Here is a 25,978-nt window from a genome sequence, read left to right on the forward strand (position 1 = left end):
CAAGAAAAATAAAGAGGACCAGGAGTGGCTTGGGCTCTGCAGAAATCGGGTACACGAAGTGCAAAGTGAAGCAGGGAATACCCCAGGATTTCCTGGCTGCCTGATCAAGTATTTCTGGCTTCATTTTATTTCCTCATTCTTTGCATGGTCTAAACCCAGTGGCCAAGGATAAAGTTTTCCTCTCAGAAATAGGGGTACTTGATTATTATTACAACTGTCCAGCAGAAGGGGGATTAACATTCTGAAAGCCAAACAAATCCTATTCCTCCATTTACTCAGGCTTTGACAAACCACACAATCTCATTCAGGGATCCCAAGTTCTTGCAGAAGGAAGGCTGGGAAGGGGCACAGAGGTTTCATGCACAGGGAGCAGGGGTACACAGGAACAATGAATTTTCACTGTCAAGTCCCAGGGGAGGCTGTAACATCCTCGACTGGAGCTGCCTGTGCAGGACAAACGCAGTCCTGGACGCAGCAGGTGAGGGGGAAGGAAGGATCTTTTTGTAGAGATCATTGCTTCCAGATGCATTACTCAGCAAACATTTTTTCTGGGGAAGAAGAGAAAATTTCCTGCGTAGCCATCAATGATTCAGAACTCTCCCAGGCATTTTGTCAAACCCAGCTATTACCTTCTTCATCTTGGACAGCTCCTGTTTCAGCCAACTGGTAACGTTCATCAGCATCTGCTTGTCTCCCACCCACAATTTCTGATGTCTTCAAAGTCCTTGGTTTAATATATTCAGGGTGTTTTCATTACATTCTGGGTTTATCCTAAAGCTGAATCCACTCACACACAGCTGAAAATGTGTTTCCCCACAAGAATTTGCCTGCTATGGCAGAAATGTAGTTAAAAAATGAGACAGCAAGCACGTTCAAACCACCTCTCCCTCATGCAGTTGGAATATATTCCTCTAGGATGCCTTTGAACCCTTGGTTGGTTTGAATTCAGGCCCAACAAGACACCACTGGCCCCAGCAAGAGCTCCTGCTGAAACAATCTGGTAACACTATCCTCTTGCTAGGGAATAGTGTTTGTTGCATGGGAATGTTATAATGTCGTGGCTCCGTTTGTTTGTGCTAAAATAAGTTCTAACTCTCAGAGCCACCTCTGGAAAATCACTAACTGGCAGAATATGTGAGATAGTGACATAGCAGCAAAAAGCCAGTTCTGTTTTGTTACAAGAATGTAGGTCATTAGACACACACATATCAGTTACAGGGAAGAGAGGGAGTTTTCTCTCCTCTGCACCCTACCCATCCAGGAACAATAAGCCATCTAAAAAGGGTCCCCTTTAGAAGCAGCTCTGTCCTGAAAAGAGTATTTTGTAGCTCTCAGAGTCTGAGCATTTATGTGAGAGAAAGCTATGGAGACCAGGAATATCTTTTTATAGACCAAGAAGTGACTGGAAAAAAAACAGACAAGCCTTGAAGTACACAGCTCTCCTTTGGGTTTCCTCTTGTGCCAGAGCTCTGCTCTGAAAGTATCTCAGACAAAGCATATAAAGTACAGTAGATGCCATTGGGAAATGCATTTTCACATTTCCCCATAGACAGAACCCTCGCTGTTATCAGAAATAGTAGGTTATTTCTCTCCTACCAATAGAACAGTGAAAAATGAAGACAGTATCTTAGCCTGATAGCTGTTTATGTTGAATTCTGATGGCTGAAAGACCTTATAAATACAAGCATTTTTAGAAAAGATATTTCATTCAAACTTGTTCTCTCTGTCAGCCCTCAACTTCCACCCATATAAGAGGACATCATTCTCCTCTTTCCACTGCAAGTTGTGTGAAAGAGGATGGCAAAAGAGTAGATATTTTTATCTTCCTGGAGGTAGTCACTATTTTTCAAAGCTGTCTCAAGGCACTCAGTAAAACAGTGGTTTGTAAAGTGGTGGAGCAAAGGAGTACAAGCTACACTACTGCAACAAAACCCACAAACTTTCTTTGAATTGAAGTTTGGTCTTCCGGGGTATGAATTTAACCAGAAATTACCAAGTTCAAGAAAAGCCCTGGGAATTCCTTTTTTTTTAAAAAAAAAAAAAAAAAAAGTAAAACCAGTAGCAATTGTACCCTCTGCACCCAGCAGCTGTGGTTAGATAAAGTATTTGGCATCCAAGTCCTTCCTGCAACATTACAAGCCTGGTAAGGACTGGCAGTAAGTCGGCATTTACTCAGTCTGGGGTGGGTCAGAAGGATCCTTTGTGCAAACACAGCCATTCTGCCTCTGGCCCAGAGCAAAGCCAGGTTTAAATGCTCCATCTGCTGAGGGCTCTCAAGGTGTATGCGAGCAGGTGTTGTTTAAATCACGGTACCGTGACTATTTTACAAGCTCACACATCCAGGCATCTGTGACCAGCCACAAACCTGCTGCCATTCCAGTGTTTCCATCAGAGTTGAGACCATCACAGCAATCCATGCTCCAAAATGAGAATTTTCCAATTGCTTTAGCTGCAGTTATTATCACTGACCATTTCCGACTGTGATATAGGTTTTTAAGTCAATGTACATATGTTCAATTGATCTCAAATGTATTACACATAATGAAAATAATCTGAAGTTTTGATTTGAAAAACCACAGACTAACACTTCACTCAAAACAATTTAAATAGGCTGATGATTTATGCAAAACTGTGGAATATCTGCTAAAGGGAAGAATGAAAATGCAGAAGTGAAAATAGGGGGTTAATAACTGGGTACCTTTAAGGAGAGTAGAGAAGTATAAATATCATATATAAAACATACATATGTAGCAGTTCTGTTCTTAGACATATTTAAGTTTGCTTTAAATATTTATGATCAATCACCCTTTTTTTGCACTTTGCAGAAATAAACTCCACACTTTCGAAAACTTTAATGGCAGCTTGTTCTAAATTTGAAGAGTCATTTCACCCTTACAAACAGGGAAAGTATTCTGTGAATGTCTACTTTTGCTTCCAACTGCTTCATACTATACTTCAGTATCTCCAAGATCATCCCTTTCTCCATTGCATTTAGCATCCCTTTACCTCTCCTTTTGCTCCAAGTTGGATGTTAAAATTCAATATATATAAAAACCCTCAAAGCACCACAGGGGTAGACAAGTATCTACATTTACAGATGGGTGGTTTTGTCCAAACTAGCAATTCAAGCAAAAGATTTTTAAAAGAATCTAAAGTTGCAATTCCAACGCAATATTTAAATTGTTATGGTGATATAAGACTTATAGCTCTCCTTAGAACGGAAATATTCTTTTTATAAAGAATCTAGTGCATACAAGGCAGGGTTACTCTGCTTAATAGGAAGTCAAAACGGAAAGGGAAAAACAAAAAAGCTGAAAACTTACATTACAGGATGCAACAACTGAAATGTGCACACCCCCCTCAGGCCCTGAGCCAGAGTAGCTGCCAAACCTGAGCATAAGAAACTCCACCCTCCTCAGCTGGACTAGTTACAGAGACAATTACAGGGACTAGTCATTCAGATTAAGTAGGCATTCAGATGGCAGGAATAAAAGAAATAATCGACAAACTGTCCATATCTTGGTCACTGAATGTCACTCACTCAGAACAATGTTTCCAGCCCCCTCTAAACCGTGCCCTGAGCTCTGAAGGTCTGGCTGCCTTTCGAAGATTTACCAAACAGCTTGGGGATTTGAGAACTTTCCACAATTTAACACTAATGAGGCAACAAATGCTTTATAATCCTAAGTATTTAATTCAAAAATGATTTGAGAAACCTGCAAAAGTGACTCTTTAACCTTTGTTTCCCGTTTTTCCTCTCTCACCTTTAGGAGAGTTAATTCCTGCTCCCTCACTGAGATGCTTCCATATTTATCTGCAACAGGAAGGGTGGCACTTCCTGCACGCCCTGGGATTCGAGCAAAGGTTGGATGCATATGACCACGAGCCCTCATGCAGGGCATTTCACTCTGTGTTAGTGTACATGTGTTTTTTAAGCTATCATGCAATCTAGCCCAGAGTCACTTCCCTACTTTACCAATCTACTTAGGCAGCGATACTTCGCTTCAGCTGTACTGTGAGAGAGCCAAAATTAGTGCCTGCATTGAGGTTCAACCCAGGCAAGTGCTGGTGCAGCTGATCACAGCACCTTCTATACACATTGACTCCAAGCAGGTGAATAGTTCAGGGAAGTCACAAGGATGTCCCATGTACTTGGAGTTAGTGACACACCAGACTTTTAGTGTAATAAGGTGCTGAAATTTGAACAAAAGCCAAAGAGCTCAAATACATTGCAGAGTCAATGACAGAATAGTTCTAGAGCCAAAGAGAATCACATCACGTGTAAATAAATTACCCTATAACCTAATGCTCCCTGTCCCCTGAGTAACCAAGGTGTAAGCCAGCTAATAAGGTTATGAGAGCAGGTAACCCTACAACAACATCCTGGATGAGCAGAGCAGATCCAGGAGGAGAGACATCGAGGGAAGGCTTCCATGAAACTGAAGAGATTAAAGAAAGGGGCGAAAATTAAGGACACCAGGTAAAGAGACACAAGAGGGGAAGGGCTACTGAGGCAAATACAGAGTCAGAGAAGAACAGGCTAAAATTAAGAAAGCAGCTACATGTGTATACCTGGGAGAGGAGGACATTCCCTTTGTCTTTGATCATTCCTCCTCTCTTGGCACAATGGGATCCTGAACAGAGAGAAAAGTAGAAGCAGACAAGGGGAGGGTTTGAGGAATGTCTCTGAAAGCAGCAAAATTCAGGTGCATGTAGGAACAGCGCTCAGCTGAGGCTGATGCTGAGTGCTGGCAGGCAGGGAGAGGGCAGAATTGGAGAACAAATCAGCAGTGAGGAAGTGTGCTTGGTCATGACATTTCCTCCTGAGACTCTCCAAGGAGGAAGAGTAGGAGTAAAGGAAGCAGAGGCTGAGAGTGGGAAACGGGGCCTTTGAGAGGAAAGAAGCAGGCAGGAGGAAAGAGGATGGACGCTGTGACGCAGAAGGGCAGCGAGGTGAGAGCCATGAGTGGCAGGGACAAAGCTACAAAAGCTACTGCTGTGAAAGCTGCCCAGCTAAGCAGCTAAAATGCATTATCCCCTCCTGGGAGGAAAGGTAGAGAAAACAACTAAGGTCATGCCCAGCTTATTACAAATGCTGGGCACATCCAGAGCTCTGCACTGTCCCCACACCTGGCAAGGGGACAAGCTGCATTCATCTGATACTATTTGAAAGTCCATCCAAATCTGAATTTCTGCCAAGTTCAGGAGGTTGCCAGGGCTGAGATCTCAGTTCCAGCCCACTTTTACAAGTTGAAACAAAAAGAAAACAAAATATGGCTGCTTAGACAAAAGCACTTCCAAGGAAATACAGATTTGTGGCTTATCTGTGCACAGTTCAGTGGTTTAGCTATTCGACACAAAGCTAAGCAGATATAAACAGCTTCGAAGAAAGCAGATTTCCTTAAAACTTCCACAAGACAAACTCATTCCCCCAGTCACTTTTACTGGAACCCAAGCTACCCTAATTTCTCTCTCCCAGCATCCTTACCTCCTCCTCCAGTTTCACCACCTTGGCCTGAGCGTTGTTCAAGGCCTGGTCTCGGATCTCGATGTGTCGTCGTTGGTCCTCGTTGGTGGAACGTGCAGCAGCCAGTTCTATTTCCAGTTTCTCTTTTTCCCTCTGTGTTTCCTTGTCTGTGAAAACAAAGAGAGAGTTATCAATGGACAGCACTTGTCTCTGCCTAGCTTTCAGGAGTATTTCACTCCAGAGGTGAAGGAATGATTGCACTGGAACTTCTCACAGGAGGGAATGCAAATCTAGTGCTAAGGACAGAAAAAAAGGACATGGCTTTCAAGGAAGAGAAAGACTTATAACCCTGAAAAACAAGCATGGTACCTTCAAGTAACAATGTGCCACAATGATAGTAAGAAGGAATAGAAGGTGCATCACTTAGTACAGTTAGTCAGTGAGGTAATTTGCTGTGATTATGCAGATGGTTAGTGAAACTTGGCACCTCTTCACATCTGAGCTTTCAGTGGTGGAAAACAAACTGAGTAATTGTAATATCTCAGGCTGGGGAGAGAGATGGCAGACTTCTGTGCCTGAAAAACTTGTGCTCCTTTTTTCCACACTGACCTCACAAACAGGAAGGCTGCTCTGTCCAGGGCAACTGTCCCTTTTCAGAGGAACCCTCAGCTGTCCCACTTTGCTGTCAGTACCATCAGAGGAGTCAGAAAACAAGTGAACAATGAGAACTCCTGAGTCTTCCCCTTAAAAATGACACCCTGGGCCAGAACTGAGGCACATATATCTGTTTGGTCACTGCTCAAAGCAGACCTGCAGCTAAGAAAGCCCTTTGCCCAGCACTGAGAGTTCACGTCTGATGCTTTAAAGCCACCCCAAGCACAGCAGCTCATTCTTTTCTGCTGCTCTCCAGAAAGACCTGGATCAAGGTGAAGCAGCAATGCTGTTTCAGGAACAGGGCAACTGCCTTCAGAAAAAAACTAAATAGGATAAAAATAATTGTGGACAGGAGAACTTATCACACAGGGGTGTAAGGCAAAGCCCCAATGCAGAGTTGATGTCCTCTGTATGTTGTCATTCCCAGCTCAAGCCAACCAGGAACAACGATAACATTAACCCACTTGCTGGATACATAACCACAGAATACTCCCTGGAGTGATCTACACCCAGCACTGATGACACCAGAGAAACTGCATTCCAGAAACCAATATCCCACGACAAAGGAATGAGGACAAGGAGTGGAAGGCTTGAAAAACAGGAACTAGGTGCTGGGTGTTAGAACAGACTGCATATGGAGCACACGGGCCCGTTTGTGCAAGCATGTGCATAACTATATTTACAGCACCACAATTACTCCCTTTCTTCTGCCAGCAAAAAGCCAGGAGCAAAGCTTTAGCAACATGGAGAAGCTAAAGATTCCCTTCTGCTGGGGAATCAGCACAGCCCACACACAGGTTGCAAAACAAACCTGTCCACCACCAGCACCCAGAACTGGTGCAAACCCTGACTGCAGCTCAGAGCCAGCCCATGACACAAGACACAAGGACAAAGGCTAACATCACCTGTCTATTTTTTAATTCATCTTTTCCCAGCATTTCTCCTCCACCCAGGAATGAGTTGCTGACAGTGTAAGCACATTAAAGTGTGCTGCAGAGACTGAGCTGCAAGGAGACAGGGTGGCATTATGCCAGCAGGTATCAGTCAGTGCCAGCAGGCTGTTTTTTAATCTCTAAGTGCTTGCAGAGAGCCTTTTGGAGTTTTGGTGCAGACTTTTCCCCAAATGAGAACTGCTTCACTTGACAAGTGCCTACAGCACTCCTAGAAATGCTGGGACTGATGAAATGTAGCATTATGGCTTCCATGTTCCTTCAAAAGCAGAAATGGAATGGGAGGCCTCACAGCTTTGACCTTCCCATCTCTTTGGAGGCACCTCTGAACTTCAATGTCCACCCAACCAGTCTGAAGGAGAGACTAAACTCACAGACTTTCCCCTACCACCAGGAGTCTGGAATTCACCCCCTGACAGCCATTTGTTTGCAATGTAAGCCACAAGGAATAAGCTAAAGATGACATGAGACAGGAATACCAGCATTTGTCAGAGTAGCAGCAGTGTGTGTTGCACTACAGAAAAACTCTATTTTGCAATTTTATTGTGCTACCTTTTCATGTAACAACTGGAGAAAAGTGAGCGTTGTCAGAAGGGTGGAGTACACTATGGGATGACAGAAAAGTTGGCTCGTCACCATCAGCCCCAAGACATTTCAGTACAAAGGAAAAGCAGCATTTCACATCCGTCATTTTGGTTTGCCTTGTGATAAATCCACTGCTGTGGACAGAATTCCTGACCCTCATCCAGCCCAGCAGACTGCAGGAGTGTTCATCCCCTTTACTTTTGCTGAACAGGATAGGGTAGGGGCAAATAAAAGAGGAAAGAGTCAGGAGACCTAGCAGGCTCCAGTCCCACTGGCCCTAACTCATGCCAGGACTCCTGTCATTCTGGGAAGGTTTAATTCCAAAGCTTTCAAGGAATAAAACAGGTGGATAAAATATCCTGTAAATTATGGGGTAAACATTAATTTTACAGTTTAACTGCAAACTACCTTTGCTCTGCAATCTCTAATAAATCCCATCAGATGGACTTTACATACTGACAGAAAAGGAATTCTTGAATCTCTCCTCCTTTCTCCACTGCCAGTTTGGGACTGTCACTGAGCTGATTTCTGTCTTGATAATTAACCTGCTGCACTGTCCTCTGTCCCAGGATGGCTGGAGCTTTCCACTGACCCATTATGATTGTGCAACTCACTTTGTGCAAAGAGCTGAGAGATGGTTTTCCGATTGTCTTCAGACCCCTCAAACTCCTTCTCTGCGAGCTGCTTGTTGGCTGTCTCCATACGTTCTGCAAAAATTTTCAATAAAAAAAAACTAAATAAATAAAAACTTTCAAGCGTTAAGTTACATCTGCTCAGGGCATTTCTAATGCAAGCTGGGGGATTGGATCTCCTAATTCTACACAGTCTAAAGTAAGATGCCCATCAGAAGCTGGCACTCACTTTTGAAATGTTTCTAATGATGTCCTTGAAGAAATATGCTCAACGAGACAAAACAGTTTAAATGAAGTTCCAAAGAAATTACTTTAAAAAATTATAACACAGAAGAAGTTTGGTTTTTCAATTTATACCTTTATTTCTTCCACACAATTAAAAGATTATCTTATAATTACCCACTAAAACTTTACAGAAGATTAAATCACTGCTGTCCAATTACCTGACTTGAGGGAGTAGTGTGAAATGCTAAGAACAGCTCAACAGCTCTGCTGCTTCAAGATGCTAAAAATATGTATCAGTCTATGAAAATCAGAATAAAATGTGTATGCTGTGTTCTACTCTGAATAAGATTATTTAATGCAGATGTTTGTGTACTGTCCTTCTCAAGGGCACTGGGCACTGCATGGCTTTACTTCCTGGATGCAAAATTTCTGGGAGCAGGCTCTTAGCAAGAGACACAGACTCTCTCTTAGCAGTGAGAGTAGATGACATGCAGGACAATCAGAAGGCTTCCATAAAAAATTAAACTTAAGTTTAAAAGGCTGTTTGTGCACCTTCAAACACCTCAAATTGTGGATGTTTTTCACCTTCACCTTTTGAACTAATGCTTAAACTTTTACTCCTGTTAAGGTCAAACACCACTCTCCCCTGCCAGCCATCATGCTGCTTCAGCCTCTCAGCAAGAGCCAGACACTAATAACATCTCACTCTGGAAAAGGAAGGGAGATCCAAAAAACCAGATGCCTACATTGATAAGGAATGACAAGACCTTCAGGAAGAACAGACAGTCTGCAGTTTGTATGCAAGTGCAAAAGGGTCACTGGACAGGAAATCAAGTGAACACGCCCGGTGTGGGATTAGGCAGTCAGCAAAACCTCTTTCCATTTGTGCAAACTGAACAAATTGTACAAATTATCTCTAGGATATAAGACAGGAGAGAATTCCAGGCTTGCATCTGGTTTATGGTATTTGGCTTATCACATGCTTCTTGTCAATGAGAAACAGGCTGGAAATGAAAGACTACAGCACTCTCCTAAACCTGTTTTTTCAATTCTCCCAGCAAGTGCTTCAAATCTCCAACTACTGAACACTCCTGAGTATCCCATCATATTCCAGTTGTGTCAGACACAGTGAATTCTGCAGCAAAATGCTGTCCTGCCAAGTAAGTATAATAAAAAAACCAACACTGATGAACAGAAGATTTACTTCATTTACCTCTTAGATCCCTGTTGAAATCATGAAGCCTTCGAATTTCTCCTTCCAGTTTGTTTCTCATGGCCTTTTCCAGGGCATCCCGCTTAGAGGATGATTTCTCCAGGTTTTTGTACGCCTCTGAAACTTGCTGAATTTCTGTTTCCAGCTGCAGTGCAAGTGAAAACAAGCACTTACTATTTTATCACCAACAATATTCGTTCGGTCTCAGACGAGATTACTTTCTCTCAAGTGTTCTTTATTGAGAGAAACCTACGCTTATAAAGTAAAACAACACTCTCGGGTCTGGATCCATCTGTATAAAGAATACCAGTGTCTGAAACAGAGTTTTGGACCTTCCTTCCAGACTCTCACTCTGGTTCCCCAATATGATGAGAACATGGATATAGCAAACTGAAGAAGTGCAAATGTAATCTATTTTTTTTCCAAGACTGGGGCAGTTTGACACTACAGTTATTTTGGGCAAAAAGCATTTATATAAATAGCTAATGCAATATCAGGTAAGTAAAATAAAAAAAAAAAAAAGGTAGATCAAACTATGCCAAAAAACCCCAGTGACATACCCTGCATTTCTGAGGAACTCTGTAGATAGTTGTAATGGTCCAAAATTCACAATAAAATCTCCTGATTACACTCCTACAACTTAGTTGTGCTTTTAAATATGCAAATTATAAATGGGGAGAGGGAAACTTTGCAGTAGAATATGTTCTATCCTTCTTTCTAGCCTTCAGTGCAAAGTTTCTCTGATCGTTCAGAGCAGAAGGAGATTCACTTCTAACTCTCCTCACTAGCCATGGTTTGCCATGGAAGTGTGGATTTATGTTACAGCAAACTCCACTAGCACTGTCTACAGCAAGTGATCAACAGGGAGGTAGAGAGAAGTGCATTTTTATCCTTCTGTCATTATCAGAAAGCTGTCAAATACTTCTCTAAAGCATTTCCTTGTCAAGAACCCTCTAAAAATACAATAAAACAAACTTATGTCCCTGAAAAGAGGTACCATAGCAAATAATGAGCGTGGAAAGCCATGCTGGTCACCTGAACTCAAACACGTGTTTCAAGCAGTCACACATTTTTATGGCCCTGGACACTGGTCAGTGCAAAGAGCACAGCAAGGCCCACAAAGTCCTAAACTGGAAGTAGCATCAGCCTTTCCACACTTGCAAAGCAAAAGCAAAGCTGACCTGCTGCATAGCTTTAAACCACTGGTCATCAAGAAGTTATTTCTATGAGGCAGCATGAAAACACCTCCACACATGCACGTTAATGATGGGTCTCACTGGGATATTTTCTTTTAAATGTTTTAGCATCATATACTCTGCTTGTTTCATAAAGCCAAAGGTGGCAAATAGCTGGGTCCAAATCAAGAAATTAAGTTTTCAGGGAAGTTGTGCAGCATTGAGACAGCGACAAAAGAAGTTTTAGTCCCAGTCCTGCAGTCCAAATGTCTTTAATGTAGCCATAGCAGCACTACTTGCACTGCACTCTGTCCTGACGACCAGTTTTGTAGCAATGTCCCCTGTGCCTCCAGAGTGACTATGGTCTGGTGCTAGTCCAAAGAGGCCCTTCCTGCAGCCTCCAAAATCTTTAAGGGAAATGAAACCTGCTGCTATCCTGGACACAAACCTTAATTTAACCAAGCAAGCCAAGCAGTCAACCTCTTTAGCAGCTGATGAGGATGTGCTTTTGAGCATGGTCAATAAACCCTTAGCAGAAAACTGAAGGCTTTGCTTCTATCTTCTGACAAAGTTAAGCTGATGTCCAAAGGGACAGGATACAGACCAATCAATCTGCATATGAAAGACTCTGAAGTAGTTAATAAATTTGTTAAGCAAGGAATGTAACAGTCACAGATTAGGTGATTCAATTGTGGACTATACCAGGCATGGGAGAGTGCCTGAATTCTTACAAACACACCCACCTTCTGCAGCCGGGCTACTTTCTCGTAACACCCATCCAGCTCCTGCCGCAGGGACCGGTTCTCTTCCGACAGGATTTCCACCATTTGCTGGGCCCTGGAAACGATGGCAAAAGGATCTACTTGCATCTGCTGGTATGGGGAAGGGATCTGCTGAGCCCGGGGCATCACTGAGTAGGAGTCGCCTTGCTGCTGCTGCGGGCCAAGGAAGGGCTGGCATAGCCGGTACAAATCTCCCTGATGGACTTGGTTGGACAAGAAAGGCTGCTGGGTCCGTGGCAGGATGCCAGGATCTGCCTGGCTTGGAGTCAGAGGTTGCTGATGTTGGGAAGGGGACAGCCTAGATGGTGGCGGAGACTGAAGCAAAGTCAAAGATCCCAGGGACGTCAAGGAAGACGTCGGGCTGTGGTGGTGAGGTGGTCTCTGTTGTAACTGCAGTGGCACATCTGGGTTCTGCCTGGAAAACAGAGAGCAGAGGCTCCATCACAGTCATGTAGAAGGTGCAAAAACCCAGTGACAAGGTGTGGGATGACCCAGGTAGCTCCTGTGCACAGGCCTTCCTACACAAAAGACTCGTGTGAGGTTTTCTTCAATTTTATATGTTTGTTTTTAAAAATGTTTCAAAATAAAATCTTTATCAGAAAATATATTCTAAGTGCACAAAGGTCTTTCCTCTGGAGACTATTTTTTAGACAAACACTAACAGAAAGTCCAGCAACAACTACTGACCAAAATTATTTTCATAACTTTTCACCATACTTTGCAGATAAAACTGCTCAACTGAGGACTGTTAGGAACGGGCTCTTTTGTTCTGCCCTTATGGCCTTAAGGGCCATCTCTCATGAGAAAATAATGAATTTTTTCTGCAATTCAGGATACAGAGCTAAAAGGATTGGCTAAGCTTGATGCTAGTATGCCAGCACTACTGATTTGAGCTTTCTGAACTATCAACCAAGAAGCTGCAGCCTGGTTACATGAGACAGTTAAAAGATCTGAAAACCAACCTAAGAATCAGAAGCAGCCTTTTGATTTCAAACCCTCCTCAGTCCTATGTAGTGGGTATGTTTACTGTTCCTAACAATAACCTCTGCATGATATCAAAGACAGATCTAGCAACCTGAGTCCATCACAGAACTAACTCCAAGCTACACCAGCTCACATTTCCCAGGCTCTGGAGATCCCCAGCTCAACTTCTGCTGCTTTAGCCAAGTAAGAAATCTTTCTTAGGAGACTGTGTGGATTTATCATGCTTGGATGACCTCAGGAGGCAGGTTTTGCATTCTTCTCCCAAGACATTCAACCTTTAACTTCTCTGGATGTTCTTTATTCTAACAGTTGAAGTCACATCCCCTCCATGCTGCAGCCAGTCTCTTCTTAAGCACGGAGCTCAGCCTGGTGCAGACCCAGTCTGGCAGTTAAACATATTCTGAAACACTCCTGCTGCTCTGCTAAAATTTCCCACCCTTTGGGATGCAGTTCAACCCTGCAGCTGGAAAAGCACACACTGTTGTTCCACCTGGCCGTGGCTGCTACAAAATATCCCCACGGCTCTCTGTGCTCCCGGGAGGGACCCAACACACCCTGCAGGGCCCCGGCTGGACAAGGACACCGGGAGCCTTAGAGAACTGACAACAGCGAGCATGAACTGGGAACTGAAGGGTTACACAACGGGCTTCTCAGCCCAAGTGCAGAGAAGCAGCATCATCCTTCCTGTTCTCCGTAGAAAGAAGGAATCCACTCCTCATCCCTGTCCGAGAGGAGCTTCCTCTCCGGCATTACCGGCGTTACTCACATCTGGCTGGCAGTGCACGGGGAGTTCAGACGTCCCCAGCCCAGCACAGGCACCCTATGGCTCATCTCCCTGCTTCCCAGCACACAAGGGGTATGGAAACCTCCAAGCTCATGCGACAATTCCTTAACAGGGAAACAAATCTAGCCTTTGTCAGTTAGGAAAAAACAAAGAATCACTGCTCCAGCTTCTGTTTCTCTCTTTCCCACACTCACAGGTGACTGTGGTCCCTGCCAGCAACATCATTTCAGGAGCTGTATTTCCCCAGAAATTATCATACGCAGCACGAGGATTTCAAGGGTCATGCAGAAGAGTGATGTGCAATTAATTTCCTCAGGAATGTTCAGTTTAGTAGCAGCAATCTGGTTCTTCCCCTCCCAGGAGGGCAGCTCTACTTATTGTTGCATTGATTTCATCAACTTTATTTGTCAGTTCTCATAATGAAGAATGAGGCAAAACCATCACAGGCCATGCTCAAGGTCATCTGGTTTGTCTTAGGTGGTTTCCAGCTCCATTCTTAGCTCACCCATTTGTATGCAGAGTTAAAACTTTGCATCCTCACAAACCACTCATCTCCTTGAGCTTGTTCTTTACCTATCACCCAGCAGCTCTGCTTTGATGTTATAATCAATTAGGGAATAGCCTTGCTGTGACATTTAATCTGTGAAGACCTATGGAGGTTAGATCAAAAGAATTATGTTGCCAGTGTGCCTCATGGATGCAAAAAACCAGTTTTCAACCTAGAAAATACTCTCTTCCAGTCCGAAAACAACCCGAAGCAGTTACTCAGAGAGACTGATTCCACTGCTCTCAGTGAGTTAATCTTACAAGCCTAAGGAGGACTATTTAGATGCCAATGTTAACAATTTGAGCTATTTGACTAGAAACATCTGTTATTCTGCACTCAGAAACCCAGTGGCAGAATCTTGCCATCCTGAGCACTAATGAAAGGCACAAAATGATGACCAAAGAAAAACAACGGCAGCACTTAAATTCTGAAGGGACAGTCGTGCTGACATGCCTAGCAATGATTTTAAAAAAACCACCAAACACCTATTGTAAAGAACAACTCTAGGAAATCATGGGTATTTCTAAACAAGATATATTTCCAAGATATCCAGCATCTTGGCACTCACATCCAAAGCCTCCCATAATCTTGAAATTATAGCGATCTTGTGGGCTCAAGCTAAAACATGAGAGCTGGGAACCTCTAGTTCTGTGGCATCACCAACAGCATTAGGGCTTCTGATTGTCACAAATGCATTTATGTTCCCAGCAGAACGAGATAACATGGCTGGGCTAATACATCCTACCTTTAAAAAAATGTATTTAAAAATCCTAGTAACCTCACAGTGACACTAGACCTTTTAAGATTTTGTATGTAAACTTTCACATACACATTCAAAGAACTTTTTAGCATCCCCACCACTTACAATTTTGTCTTATAAAATACTTACATATATTTTGTGGGTACAAAATACCTGGCTGTGAGATTCTTTCATATTAACGTGAAGACGGAAGAATTTGTTCCTCTGGTGAAGCAATTTTGAGCTGAGAGATTCAGAAAAGGTAAATGAACACAACTGGACTTTTCAAGATTTTCAGGCCAGACTGCGAATTTTAAGGTTCAAATGACTACTGGTGTCACCCAACAGTATTGCTGATAGAATGGAAGTAGAAAATTCCCTTCACAACAGAATGAGTCCTTGGATAAACCTGCCACTAGTAATCAAAAGTTTATCTGAACTAACCACTTCAGAAAAAATGTAGTCTCTCAAAATACATGGAAAACAAAACTATGCAATCTGCTTCCATTTGCCTCAGTGTCATAGAGACCTGAAAAAGCCAAAGGCAGGAAAAAAAGACCTCAGAGCAATAATTCCAACAAGTGTTTAAGTTTGAAAGCATAACTTTAAGCACCACTTCACTTTGCAGACTGTATCACGCAAGAATCTCTGCTTCTCTGACAGTCTCTGGTGAGTATCAGAGAAACACTCCACATGGGCCAAGTACAAACCTGGATTTATGGTTCTGCAACTACAAGGGTCACCTCAGCTTTTAAGTGATGAAGACAGAGATAGGGAGTGAGGCAGCTCTGCAAGCAGACCCAGCTATCGGGAGTGCTGAGGCGGCCAGGACTGCGGAGTCACACAGAAAATCTGGGGGTAGAGCAACACAGTGGGGAAGGCAGAAAAATGAAGGGCTCAGGAAAGGCCTCTGGCTTGTTAGATTTTTCCTGCCTGTTTTGTGTTCAAGAAGCTCCAGTTCTCCTCTCTTCCCCAGCCCTCCTGCACAAACCAGGAAGCGCTGGCTGCGGGAGGGAGCAGGCTCCACTCCATTACACAGCCGAAATCAAAGCCAGACATTTTTGTTCTGCTTCCCAGTCATACCTGATTAGCCCCCACTTTGATGCTGCTCAGGGGAACGCAGTGCACAGAAGTGATTTACTAATTATGGGACAAATTCTGCAGACCTCCCTCTCAAAAACTTTCTGTGAAGTCAATGGGATTAATCACCACAGCAGGAGCTCAGTCGCTTGGGCTGCAAACAGAGGATGGCACTTGAATCGGAGAGACAGGAACTTCCTCTGCACCCAAAACTGCACCAGCTCTTGCTGTGCTCTCACAGGAGACCTTGCAAGCCCCTGGACACCGAGTCCAAGGCACCCGTCCTCCCCTGTTAGGCCTGGAGGCTTGTTTTCATCACCAAAGTGCAGTGGAGATATTAGGGAAAGAACAGGAAAGATTTTTGGATCTTCGCATGCAGCCAGTCCTCTTTCTGAACCTTCCTGAAAATTTCCAAATAACAGCACACATGCCTCCAGCGTGCCTGGTATTTACATTAAACCAACATCATTACCAACATACACTGTTCCCAAACTTACGCCGCCCAGGAGCAGGTGAGGCAAACTGTTTGCAGACTGGTTTAAACTTACCACACAGCCCATTCCTTTCCCAGACTGGGGAGGGTGAAGCATGAGAATGCTGTGAATTCCCCAATGTTTATCTTGCTCAACGAGTTTTATTTAACTGCATCATTAGGTCACCCTCAAATTCCCCCGAACAATGAGGGGAAAAACCCGCAGAAAAGGGTGTGGCTTCGGGAGCAGAGAGAAGGGGCTTTGTTTCCTTGACGCACAGTTCAAAAAATGCACACATTTACCAACCCGAATGAATCCCCATAAACACCGAGCTGCAGCACAGGAAAACTGAAGACTGCAAAGGCACCCCCCGTGCGAGGCAAACTCTCTCCCCAAAGCTGTGTGCCTTTAAAATCCCCACACCGTCACCCAGCTGCACCTTTAGTAACACAGAAGGTTTCTTGTCTGAGTTTCTCTTAGAGCGGGTGGGAGAGGGAGGGGAATAGAGGACTCGTTCCCTTCCTTTGCTACGCTGCTCTGTAATTTATGGATTAGTCTTGCAATTGTTCTACTTCAGCATTTGCTTGCAAAGGAAACCTCTTCTCTGTGCAGCTATTTAGGTTAAAAAGTAACCTCATTAGATTCCCAATGCTTTGAAGACAAATTTCAGTTGCTTCCCCTACTGGAAACCTTGCCAGCTGAACCTTTCTCCTCCCCCCGCTCCCCCCCACCATGTTCTTTCAAAGCAGCCAGGATCCATCCAATACAGACAAAAATCACCCTGTCTAGAGGAGCTGACTATTGGCGTGTTTTCAAATACCTCTCCCTTAAACGGCAAGCAGGCTAAGTCTCACTTTCACTGCATATATATTTGGAGTATTTCTGAAGCATAACCATCGAGGATCTGTTTCCCTGTCCTGTGTGACAGAGGTTTGAGGCCTTTGAATTTTCAAAAACATTTGCAACAAGCTTCTACAATCATTACCCCCCCTAAACCCTTTACTTCCCCTTTTCCTGGCCTCTTTATTATTTATTTAGCCAGATCAAAGGGCCTTTTCATCAGGCTTGTATGCTGCTGAAGTCATTTCGGATCACAAACAATGGTGGACAAACTCTGAAAATAGCTCCTCGTAGGACCAGGAAGATTCTGAGCAGATTCAAATTCCGCAAAGCTCAGAATCTGCTCCCAAATACTGACAGGTTTCTTCATCATGCTCCCCTCAGAACACAACATAATATCTGCAAACACAAACCCACAGAGACCTCACCATTTACTTCTTGCAGCAATGCCATCCTGTTGCTCCTTTGTATTAGCCTTTTAGCTTCAAAATGAGCCCAAAATCATTACACCAAATCCCACCTGGTCTTGGACAGAGATGGGATGGGATGGAAACAGGTAAACTAAAGTAAAGCTGGGGTTTAAGCCCACCTTAAGAAAACTTCATCTTCCCCCACATGGACATCAGAGTTTGACTCAAGCCAAGTCCAGCTCCTTATCTAGAGCGAACCAGAACAGGCTGAGACTTCAAATGAGGCAAGGAAAATGAGCAAAAGCTAAACAAGCAGGTCTGGGATGAGGTACTAAGCACACTCCATTTTCCACTCCTACACTTCAGTCCACTGAAGACAAAATTTGAAAAACTCTACAGGAAGCTCAGGTGATTTCTGTTACCTGCACCTTTATCGCTTTCACTCACTTTCTCCTTTCTATGTGATGAAGTTTTTAAAAAAATCTTTTCTCTGGACAGACATAATTAAACAACAGCTTAAGTCTCACAGTAACTAACTGCAAGTTTCTACAATGAATCACACCATAACTTTGGCTTTTGTAGCAAAGCTTTTGTAAGGCTCTGGAGCCTCAGCATTAGACTTCCCATGCAATAAAATCAAGCCAGCTTGTTTTGAGGGTTTTTTTGGGGGGGTTTGCTTAGTTGGTTTTTTTTTTGTTTGTTTGGTTTGTTTTTTAATAAAAACCAGTCAGTCCTCTCTAGTCAACAACTGAACCAGGTAACAGTCCTTCCAGTCAGTCTGTGGATGAACACAACATGTCAACTCCCACAATAAAGATGGGATCTTTGCTGAAAGAAAACCTGCTTCAGGAGTGAGTTTTATACTGTCTTTCCCTATGTGGCTGTCATGGAACTTAAGATCTTGCTTACCTGACTGACCCATACTCAGGGGGGTGCTGATACCTCATCATAGGCCCATCAGATCTTCCCTGCTGGCTCATGCGATGGTCACTGTAGAAATGTCCCGAGTCCTGCGGTTTGCAGTTCATAGACGGGGTGGACACGTTTTTGTACGGATACTCGGGAGGAGGACCCCGCTGCTCCATTCCTTTCATGCTGGGCTGGGAAGGGGGCTGCACTGAGTTCTTGTAGAACTCATTGGAGCCAGAATTTTTATAAGGGTCACTGGACTGCTGAGGAGAAAGTGGAGAGAGGGGGGAGAGCGGCGCGCTCGTGACCGGCGCGTGGGCCTTGACCCCGCTGGTGGCCAAGGACAGCTGCATCAACCTCTCGCTCAGCGAGCGCACGTGCCCTTGCTTGAGGTCCTTCAGTCCTTCATCCTGGTGGACCTTCCCCGGGCTCACCCGCTGGACCGTGGGCCGCCCCTCAGTCCTCATCTTTTGGTTGGTGACCCCCGTTACATAGAAGGCTGCCCCGACACTGGCGTGAGGCTGACCCCGGAAATACTGGGACTGCACTTTGGCTTCCTCGTAGGTCGGGAGATCCTCGCTGTTCTGGAGCCGCGGGGAGAGCTGCTTCTCCATGATGCTGTTGTCCACCTGTATCTCCTGGCCCTGGGGCTCCTGACGGGCAGCATGAGTCACAAGCTGGTGGTCCTGGGAGCTCAGCCCTTCGTTCTGAGATGCTGGACTCCCGGTGCTGCTGAAAGGGGGGGCATTCCCTGTGGCCTGCTGGTGTAAGGCAAGAAGGTTACGGTTGTCATTTGGGTTTCCGTATCGGAGTTGCTCCTGCAGCAGGCGCTGTAAAACTGTCGTAGCTGCTTGCTCTTCTGAATTCCTCATCTCAAACTCTGGTGCCTTTTGGGTGGAATGTAAAAGCTGCCCTTGACCTAAGGGAAGGAGACACGTTATTAGCGCCTGGGTGGATCAAGCAAGAGATATTTAAGAGCAATGGCTCGAAATACAGTAAAGAAGCAGGTTCCATTACCAAAGGTTCCCACAACAATGGGAGTCATTAAGATCCTAAGAACGACTTGCATGCCAGGGGGCAAAGCCTCAGAAAGGTGATGAACGGTGACTTGCAAGTTTATAGGCAAATCTATCAACTTTGAGTGTAGGGATGCATGCCAAATACCTCAGACAGGGAGGCCTGGAATTCACAGGATGATGGCAAAAATGCCTGAGACCTGTTCCCTTTACTCTTAGAGCTGCCAATGGTGAAACACACTTCCCATATTTGCAGGCTGACAAGCATTAAAGGGTGAAATCAGCAATTCATCAGTTTTAAGGGTGTCATGGTTTGAAATTGGCCCCCCCTTGAGAGTTCAGGGGGCTCAGGGGTGAATGGGTGCCAGGGCAGTGTTCCCTGGAGAGCCAATCACCATCCACGTTGTTTGCTTCTGCTCAAAATCATATACCACAGCCCCAGAAGCTGTTGGCAGTCTTGGTGTTCTGCTGTTGGTGTCTGCTGTGTGTAGGTGGAGAAGGCCAGGGGGTGGCTGGGCTCCTTCCCCCCACCCCAGGGAGGGGAGAGAAGAGCCCTGCAGCCCCCCAACTCTGCCTGGGCCAGAGTTGGAGGCAGCATTTGGAGTGTGTGCTGTGAAGGAAGAGATTTCACAGCACCTGAGGTAAGAGGAGAGAGGCAGGCTTTGCAGCCAAGCCCTCTCCCCCCTCCTTTTCTGCAGTGAAGCTGTGCAGGGGGGCTTTTCCTTTCCCTGCACTGTAAGTGGAGGAGAGGTTCAGCATTGAAGCTGAGCCAAGAGATGGGCTGGAGGAGGAGGCTCAGCGCTCGGGAGAAGGATCCCAGGTGAAACTGGAGATGGGCCAAGAGAGGCTCGGGGGTTGCCTGTCGAAGCTGAGCGGGGGCAGCCGAAAACCGACTCGGAGGACGCCTGATAAGCTGAACTACACTGCAGCAGCACAGAACCGAGGTGTGAGACCGAGAGGGAGAGATCACACAGCAGAAATGACACAGGATAGAGGAGAAAGGACTCAAAGCTATCTTCTTGGACTTCGTGAGGAGGAAAAACTGCAACAAACAGCTGGAGCTTGGTGAGGGGGGAGCGGTCGGGCCCAGAACACTCCCACGAGGGAAAGACTGTGTTACATATCAGCCTTGAAAGGCTGCTTCTGGACCAAAGTTAAGGGGAGGTGCTTAAAAGACTGATAGAAATGTAAATATATATATATAGTTGCTTTTAGTTTGTACAGTATATTTATTTGTGTAAATAAATGTATATACTTCCCCTTCCCCTATAGAAGCCTCTGGCCTGTAAGTTTCTCTCTGGTGTTGAGATTAATTGTGGGAAGGGGTGGAGGGAGGCCTAGAAATTGGATTTTGGATTTCTAATGTGGCTCAAACTGCTACAAAGGGAAAGAAAAGGAAAAAAAAGAGAGGCCCATTGAGATAGCATATGGTTCAAAGGAAGGAAAAAAATCTCTTCGCTTAGATCGTTTAAAGCAATTAATGAATACCTCGTTAGCCAGCAGGTTTTCAGAGTTATGAAATGCCCAGAGTGAGATCAGCACCTATTCTCCCTGCTGCAGAAAACACCACCATGGTGCAAGTGAGGACTCGGCAACTTCCTGCTACACAAAGGCAACCAAATCCTCACACATCTAAATATTGTCAGTGGAATGCATGCAAATGCAAGGGGAGGAAAGGGAGTCGTCTGATCTAAGGAACAGAAAAAGACCTCCGAGTGGCAGGGAAAACCACTGTGTCCAAATGAGAGAAACACAAAGAGCCAATGTCAAGCACATCCTAAATACAGATTAAGCCAGTGACCAACAGGGATTACATTTCAGTCAGTCTCCCAGTGGAACCAGGAATTGGTCATGGAAATTCAAGCCCATTGGTATTGCATGAGCTGAAATATCAAAAATTAACAATACCTCTGAGACATCTAACTGAAAGCAGAGCTACTTTTGAGCTAGAGCAGCTCAGAATAGAGGGTATGCCTCACTTGTGGGCTAAACTGTGGCTCTACCCTGACAGCAGAACACATGTTGGTATTCTAGCACTTTATTTTGACACCTTTTTCCTATATAACATTGTCCCTTGGCAAAAGGTAACTTGCTTCCAACAAGTTCCGTGGCAGAATCAGGAATGCACTGCAGGAGTCAACACCTGAAGGTTCTGCTTTGTTCTGCATCTCCACAGCCAACCCCTGAAACACAAGGACTCAAATACAGAGACAAAAGCCTTCTACAAATATTAAGGAAGAGAAAGTTAAAATCCACCTTGTTCCGGGCTGCCTCACCAAGCTAGGAGGAGTTCAGGCCCTGTTACCTGGCCTGGAACATGACTCTTCTGAAGTCTGAAGAGGCACATACCTATGTCCTTCACCTGGAGTTCCCTGGTAAGGAGAAGCAGTTCTGCCACATGGGAGGACACACTCAGCCTTCCTCCTCCAAGTCCAAAATTTCCACTCAGGGATGGCTTCAGGCTCCTCTTCAGTAGGCCAGATCACTTGATACTCTCCTCCCTTCCAAAATAATTCTGAGGAAAGCATTGAAAACATCATTTTAATTAGCAGATGAGACCCTACAGATAATAAACCTTGGCCCATATTTCAGATTTTCCTTTTGTAGCTTCTTGTTTTCTCCCAGAGCCCAATAATTTTGATCCCTTTAGGATGAATGAATCCCCCTGTCCCTAGCAATCTACTCCAGCTGCTGCTTTAATCATGACCATTTCTGCTCCAAGATTAAACGCTGCCAAGTAATGCTCTGTCCCATCTGTGCCTCCAAGTGAAACAGTGATTAAAACCCGCTAATTCTTTAACTCCATTGTTTCATTTTTTGCTCAGAATGAAAGCTGCAACACAGATGAGGATGCCCTGTGCTTATGGCTCCTTTGCCTGTGGTGCTGTGCATTTCAAACTGTATCAGCAGAAATGCTTTGATGAACCATGGTGATAGTGAAATACTTTATAAACTTCAACACTCTGTGCCTCAGAAATGACTGTGAGAATGATCAGTATACAAATATTAGCTTTATTTTACAGACTGAGAATGTGAGGAGAGGAAAAGGACACAGGGTTTATGCCAGAAATATAATACAGAGCACAGCTCTAATTCCCAAAACATTCTTTAGTTACGTGACTTTTCTCTTTCAGAATATGAAGCAGTAAAGAAACTTTAACCATTGAGTGGAAAATCAGGAGAACATAAAAAAATGTGTATTTAGGTGTGTTATTCAAGCAGTTAAATCTACTACTGAAGGTGTCCTAAAGAAAAAGGCAAATAATGCAAAAGAAGAGAAAGATACTTGTGCACTCAGTGTATTCATACTTAAAGGGAAGGTAATGAAAACACAACTTAAAACTATTCATTGATATGTATAATTTAACCTAATTTCCTGGAATGTTGCAAAAAATAAAATGAACAGATGTAGTGAAGGAATGCAGACATGGATACTTCTGTCTCTGACTTATTATGGCACACATCCACACCCAACGAAAATTATCTCAGATCTGCAAGTTAAATACTTGAGGTGTCAACAGCAATTTCAAGGCACATGAACAATATCTAAGGAGAGAACAAGGCAGTGTTGTGTGGTGTGGTACTTCAAGATGGTGGTTGAAAAAAAAGAGCTAATGTCAAATTCTTAACTGGTGACTTAGTTCAAGAGGGATATATTGAAAACAGCTGCCAGCAAATATGCAGTAAAGAACCTTTAAGCCAGGCATTAAGATAGCAGATAACTAGAGCAATTTCCAACCTCTTTCCCAGTGTTACACAACTGAAGTTAGGGATTCCTCATCCCCCTCACACCAGGGTCATCACTGACTCTTCTTTTTTTTTTATTTCTTTTAAACCAAGCTGCCCTGAGCAACCCTTTTTATTAGAGCATAAAAAGGCTTTTATTATGCAATATGATGCTGCCTTTCCACCCAAAGATTTCTTTTGTCTCAACTGGAAAAATCTAAGCGGGTGGGGGGAGCGTTGTTTATTTTTTTAATACGAAGATACAACCCAGCTTGAGATTCTGCCTCTCTGCCTTACGGATTTTCTCAACAGACAAATCCAATCTGTGCATGTTTAACTCCTTCAAATGCTCAAGGAACCATTTCACACACAGAGCTTCACTCCTCAGCACTACCAGCTTATCCTGCTGAGCCGATGAAGGGAGGCCCCAGTTCACACCGAAAACATTTGCTGGAACTGAATACTACTAATTTTAATGTGGATGTACCTGGAATCAGCCTGGAAATCCAAGACAAAAGGTGGACTGAGATACACTATAACAATATTCTGGCTAACAAATACCAACTAATAGCATTAAGGCTATTTTTTCCAGTTTTATCCCATTATGTTTAATTAACAAAGAAAATCTTGTGCAACTAACTTGGGTGGCAGCATTCCTGGAATCTGCTTTCTGAGCAAGCTGGAAACTCCTGGCAGAACCAGTGAGTTAACTTTTCTATTAACAAAACACAAAAATGAACAGTACAAGCGATGCTGGAGCCCATGTGTTATTTATTTGGACCCAAACTCAATTTGTGTTAGGCTCTTCCAGCAATTTCAGTTTGCAGTGTGCCAAAGATGGAAATTAGTGAAATGCATTGGAAAGGTTGTTACGACAGACCTGGAAGGAAATTGGAAAGGTTCTGTAGACATTTTAAACAGACACATTTGGGAGGTTAGTCTAAATCTATTACGAAGGACAGGGCTGAAATCAGACTTCCAACAACTCTGCCAAACTGTACTGGCTTATGGATTAGATGGTGCACTCTCCATAGCCAAAAAGCCTAGAAACACCTTGCTTTTGCAGTGGAAAATTCAGGTTTAGATCAATTCTAACCCAAGGAACCACTGTGAGATTTCCCAGGAAGAACCGATTTCGCAATTTGCTCCGAGCATGCAGTTCTATCCTCTGACACCTCATTCTAACCTCTGGTCTGAAATTATCCGTGGTAACTTGAGGAAAAAGCTCTTGAGGAAACATCAGAACCTAGAGCTGGTAGAACTAACAAAGGAATTGCAAATAGTGTTTCACCAGGCTGAGATCAAGAACGGGCACAAAAGGGGAGGTAGTGTGGGTACTATTTAAGGAAGAAAAGCCTCATATTTGTAAGGCTTTGTGTAAAAACCCAGTAGCTGAGGCTTCTGTCCTAAAGATCATGTAATTATGCACAGGAACCTTGCCAGTCCCTCATGAGAAAGAAAGATTAATGAAGAATTAAAAATGATAATACTGCCAGGCTGTAGGGAATCAAAGCAGCACATTTCTGTACAGTATGCAAATATTTTTCAGCATTATAAAAATAAACAAGCTTAGACAAGTGAGCGACTCACCGCTGTTTGATGAGTGCCTCTAATGCTATAGCTCAATTAACCTGCATGGAGCAATAATAACCTCACAAGCAAAGAGAAAGATCTTTCTTTAGCTTGTGAAACTAAGAGGAATGCAAGAGTCCCTGTGAGGACAGCCTGTGCATACTTGCCCAGAATTACTGCTTAGCCAAGGAGCTAATTATCTTATGCATCAGGTGGGACAAGAACAGGTTCACCACCTCAATAGGGCTGGAGGACAGTTAAGCACTTTCAGTTTTACTCCTAAATTTTGAGTCACTCATACACAAAACAATCCAGTTACAGACTTCAAACTCCAGCAGCAAATTTTGCAAAGTAATTCTGTGTTTTTCTTAGAAGGCGTGCATGTGATCCTGTTTGTCCTGGGTTGGCAACAGGTGATGGGATGTTATCAGCTAGATGAAGTCTGAGGTTGGTTTTTTAGGTGCAGAGTTATCTTCAGACATACCTGCACGCTATAATAGAGGAGGGGAACACAAAACAGAGACAGCACAGACAGGACTGGCTGTGAGGTCCCCAGGCAATTGCAGGGACCAGCTCCCATGCTGAGTCACCCCCTGGTTAATGGGAACATGCTGCTGCTCCATGGCCCAGCAAACCCCAGCAGGCTGATCGCCTGATCCTGCAAAATTCACTTAACCTCAGTGTCTCCAAGACCACTGGAAACAACATGGCTATTCTGCACACACATTCACTTTGAAGTGGCTGGGAGCACCAGACTCCCAAGGGCGAGGTCCCAAATTATTTAATGAATAGTGCAGGTTATCACTGAATGCTCTTTACTTCATTTAAGTCCTACCCAAGGAGGAGGAAGGGAGAGAATACTCACAAGGATAGTCCTTGGGAATAAAGGTCCCCAATGTCTGGCACCAACACCCAAACCTGCCAGGCAGCACACAACAAACCCCAGCGCTGTGAGAGTATTTTAGCACCTGCTCCTAACCAGGAGGAGGTTTCAGATTCCAACCACAAACACCTCCTCAGCTTCCATTCAACTGTCCCATCCCTGCTTGCCCTGATCTGCTGCCTCGGGCTCAGGTGATCTCAGAGGGTGGCACTGAGCAGGTGCATGGAGCAGTGCCAACATTACTCATCTTCATACCAGAAGGCCAGAGTCACTGGGCAAACAAGAAAAACTTCCTTCTTTTAACGAAAAACAAGAACAATGTCACCCGGAGG

At 44.2% G+C, this 25,978-nt stretch overlaps 1 protein-coding gene across 2 annotated transcripts in view; it reads right to left on the bottom strand.

The window, feature by feature from the left end:
- Positions 1–25,978, bottom strand: part of AMOT (angiomotin) — a 62,525-nt gene that overhangs the window by 14,826 nt on the left and 21,721 nt on the right. For both annotated transcript variants that reach the window (XM_018083312.1, XM_018083313.2), the window contains exons 2-7: positions 21,815–21,980; positions 18,450–19,368; positions 11,645–12,098; positions 9,727–9,871; positions 8,271–8,363; positions 5,489–5,634 (exon numbers count right to left, since the gene is read on the bottom strand). In XM_018083312.1, the coding sequence (XP_017938801.1) occupies positions 5,489–5,634; positions 8,271–8,363; positions 9,727–9,871; positions 11,645–12,098; positions 18,450–19,321 (1,710 nt within the window). In that variant the 5' untranslated portion in view covers positions 19,322–19,368; positions 21,815–21,980. The remainder of the gene's footprint in view (positions 1–5,488; positions 5,635–8,270; positions 8,364–9,726; positions 9,872–11,644; positions 12,099–18,449; positions 19,369–21,814; positions 21,981–25,978) is intronic.

The sequence above is a fragment of the Manacus vitellinus genome, unplaced genomic scaffold, assembly GCF_001715985.3.
Source record: "Manacus vitellinus isolate BGI_N305 unplaced genomic scaffold, ASM171598v3 scaffold_62_pilon, whole genome shotgun sequence".
Lineage (NCBI taxonomy): Eukaryota > Metazoa > Chordata > Aves > Passeriformes > Pipridae > Manacus > Manacus vitellinus.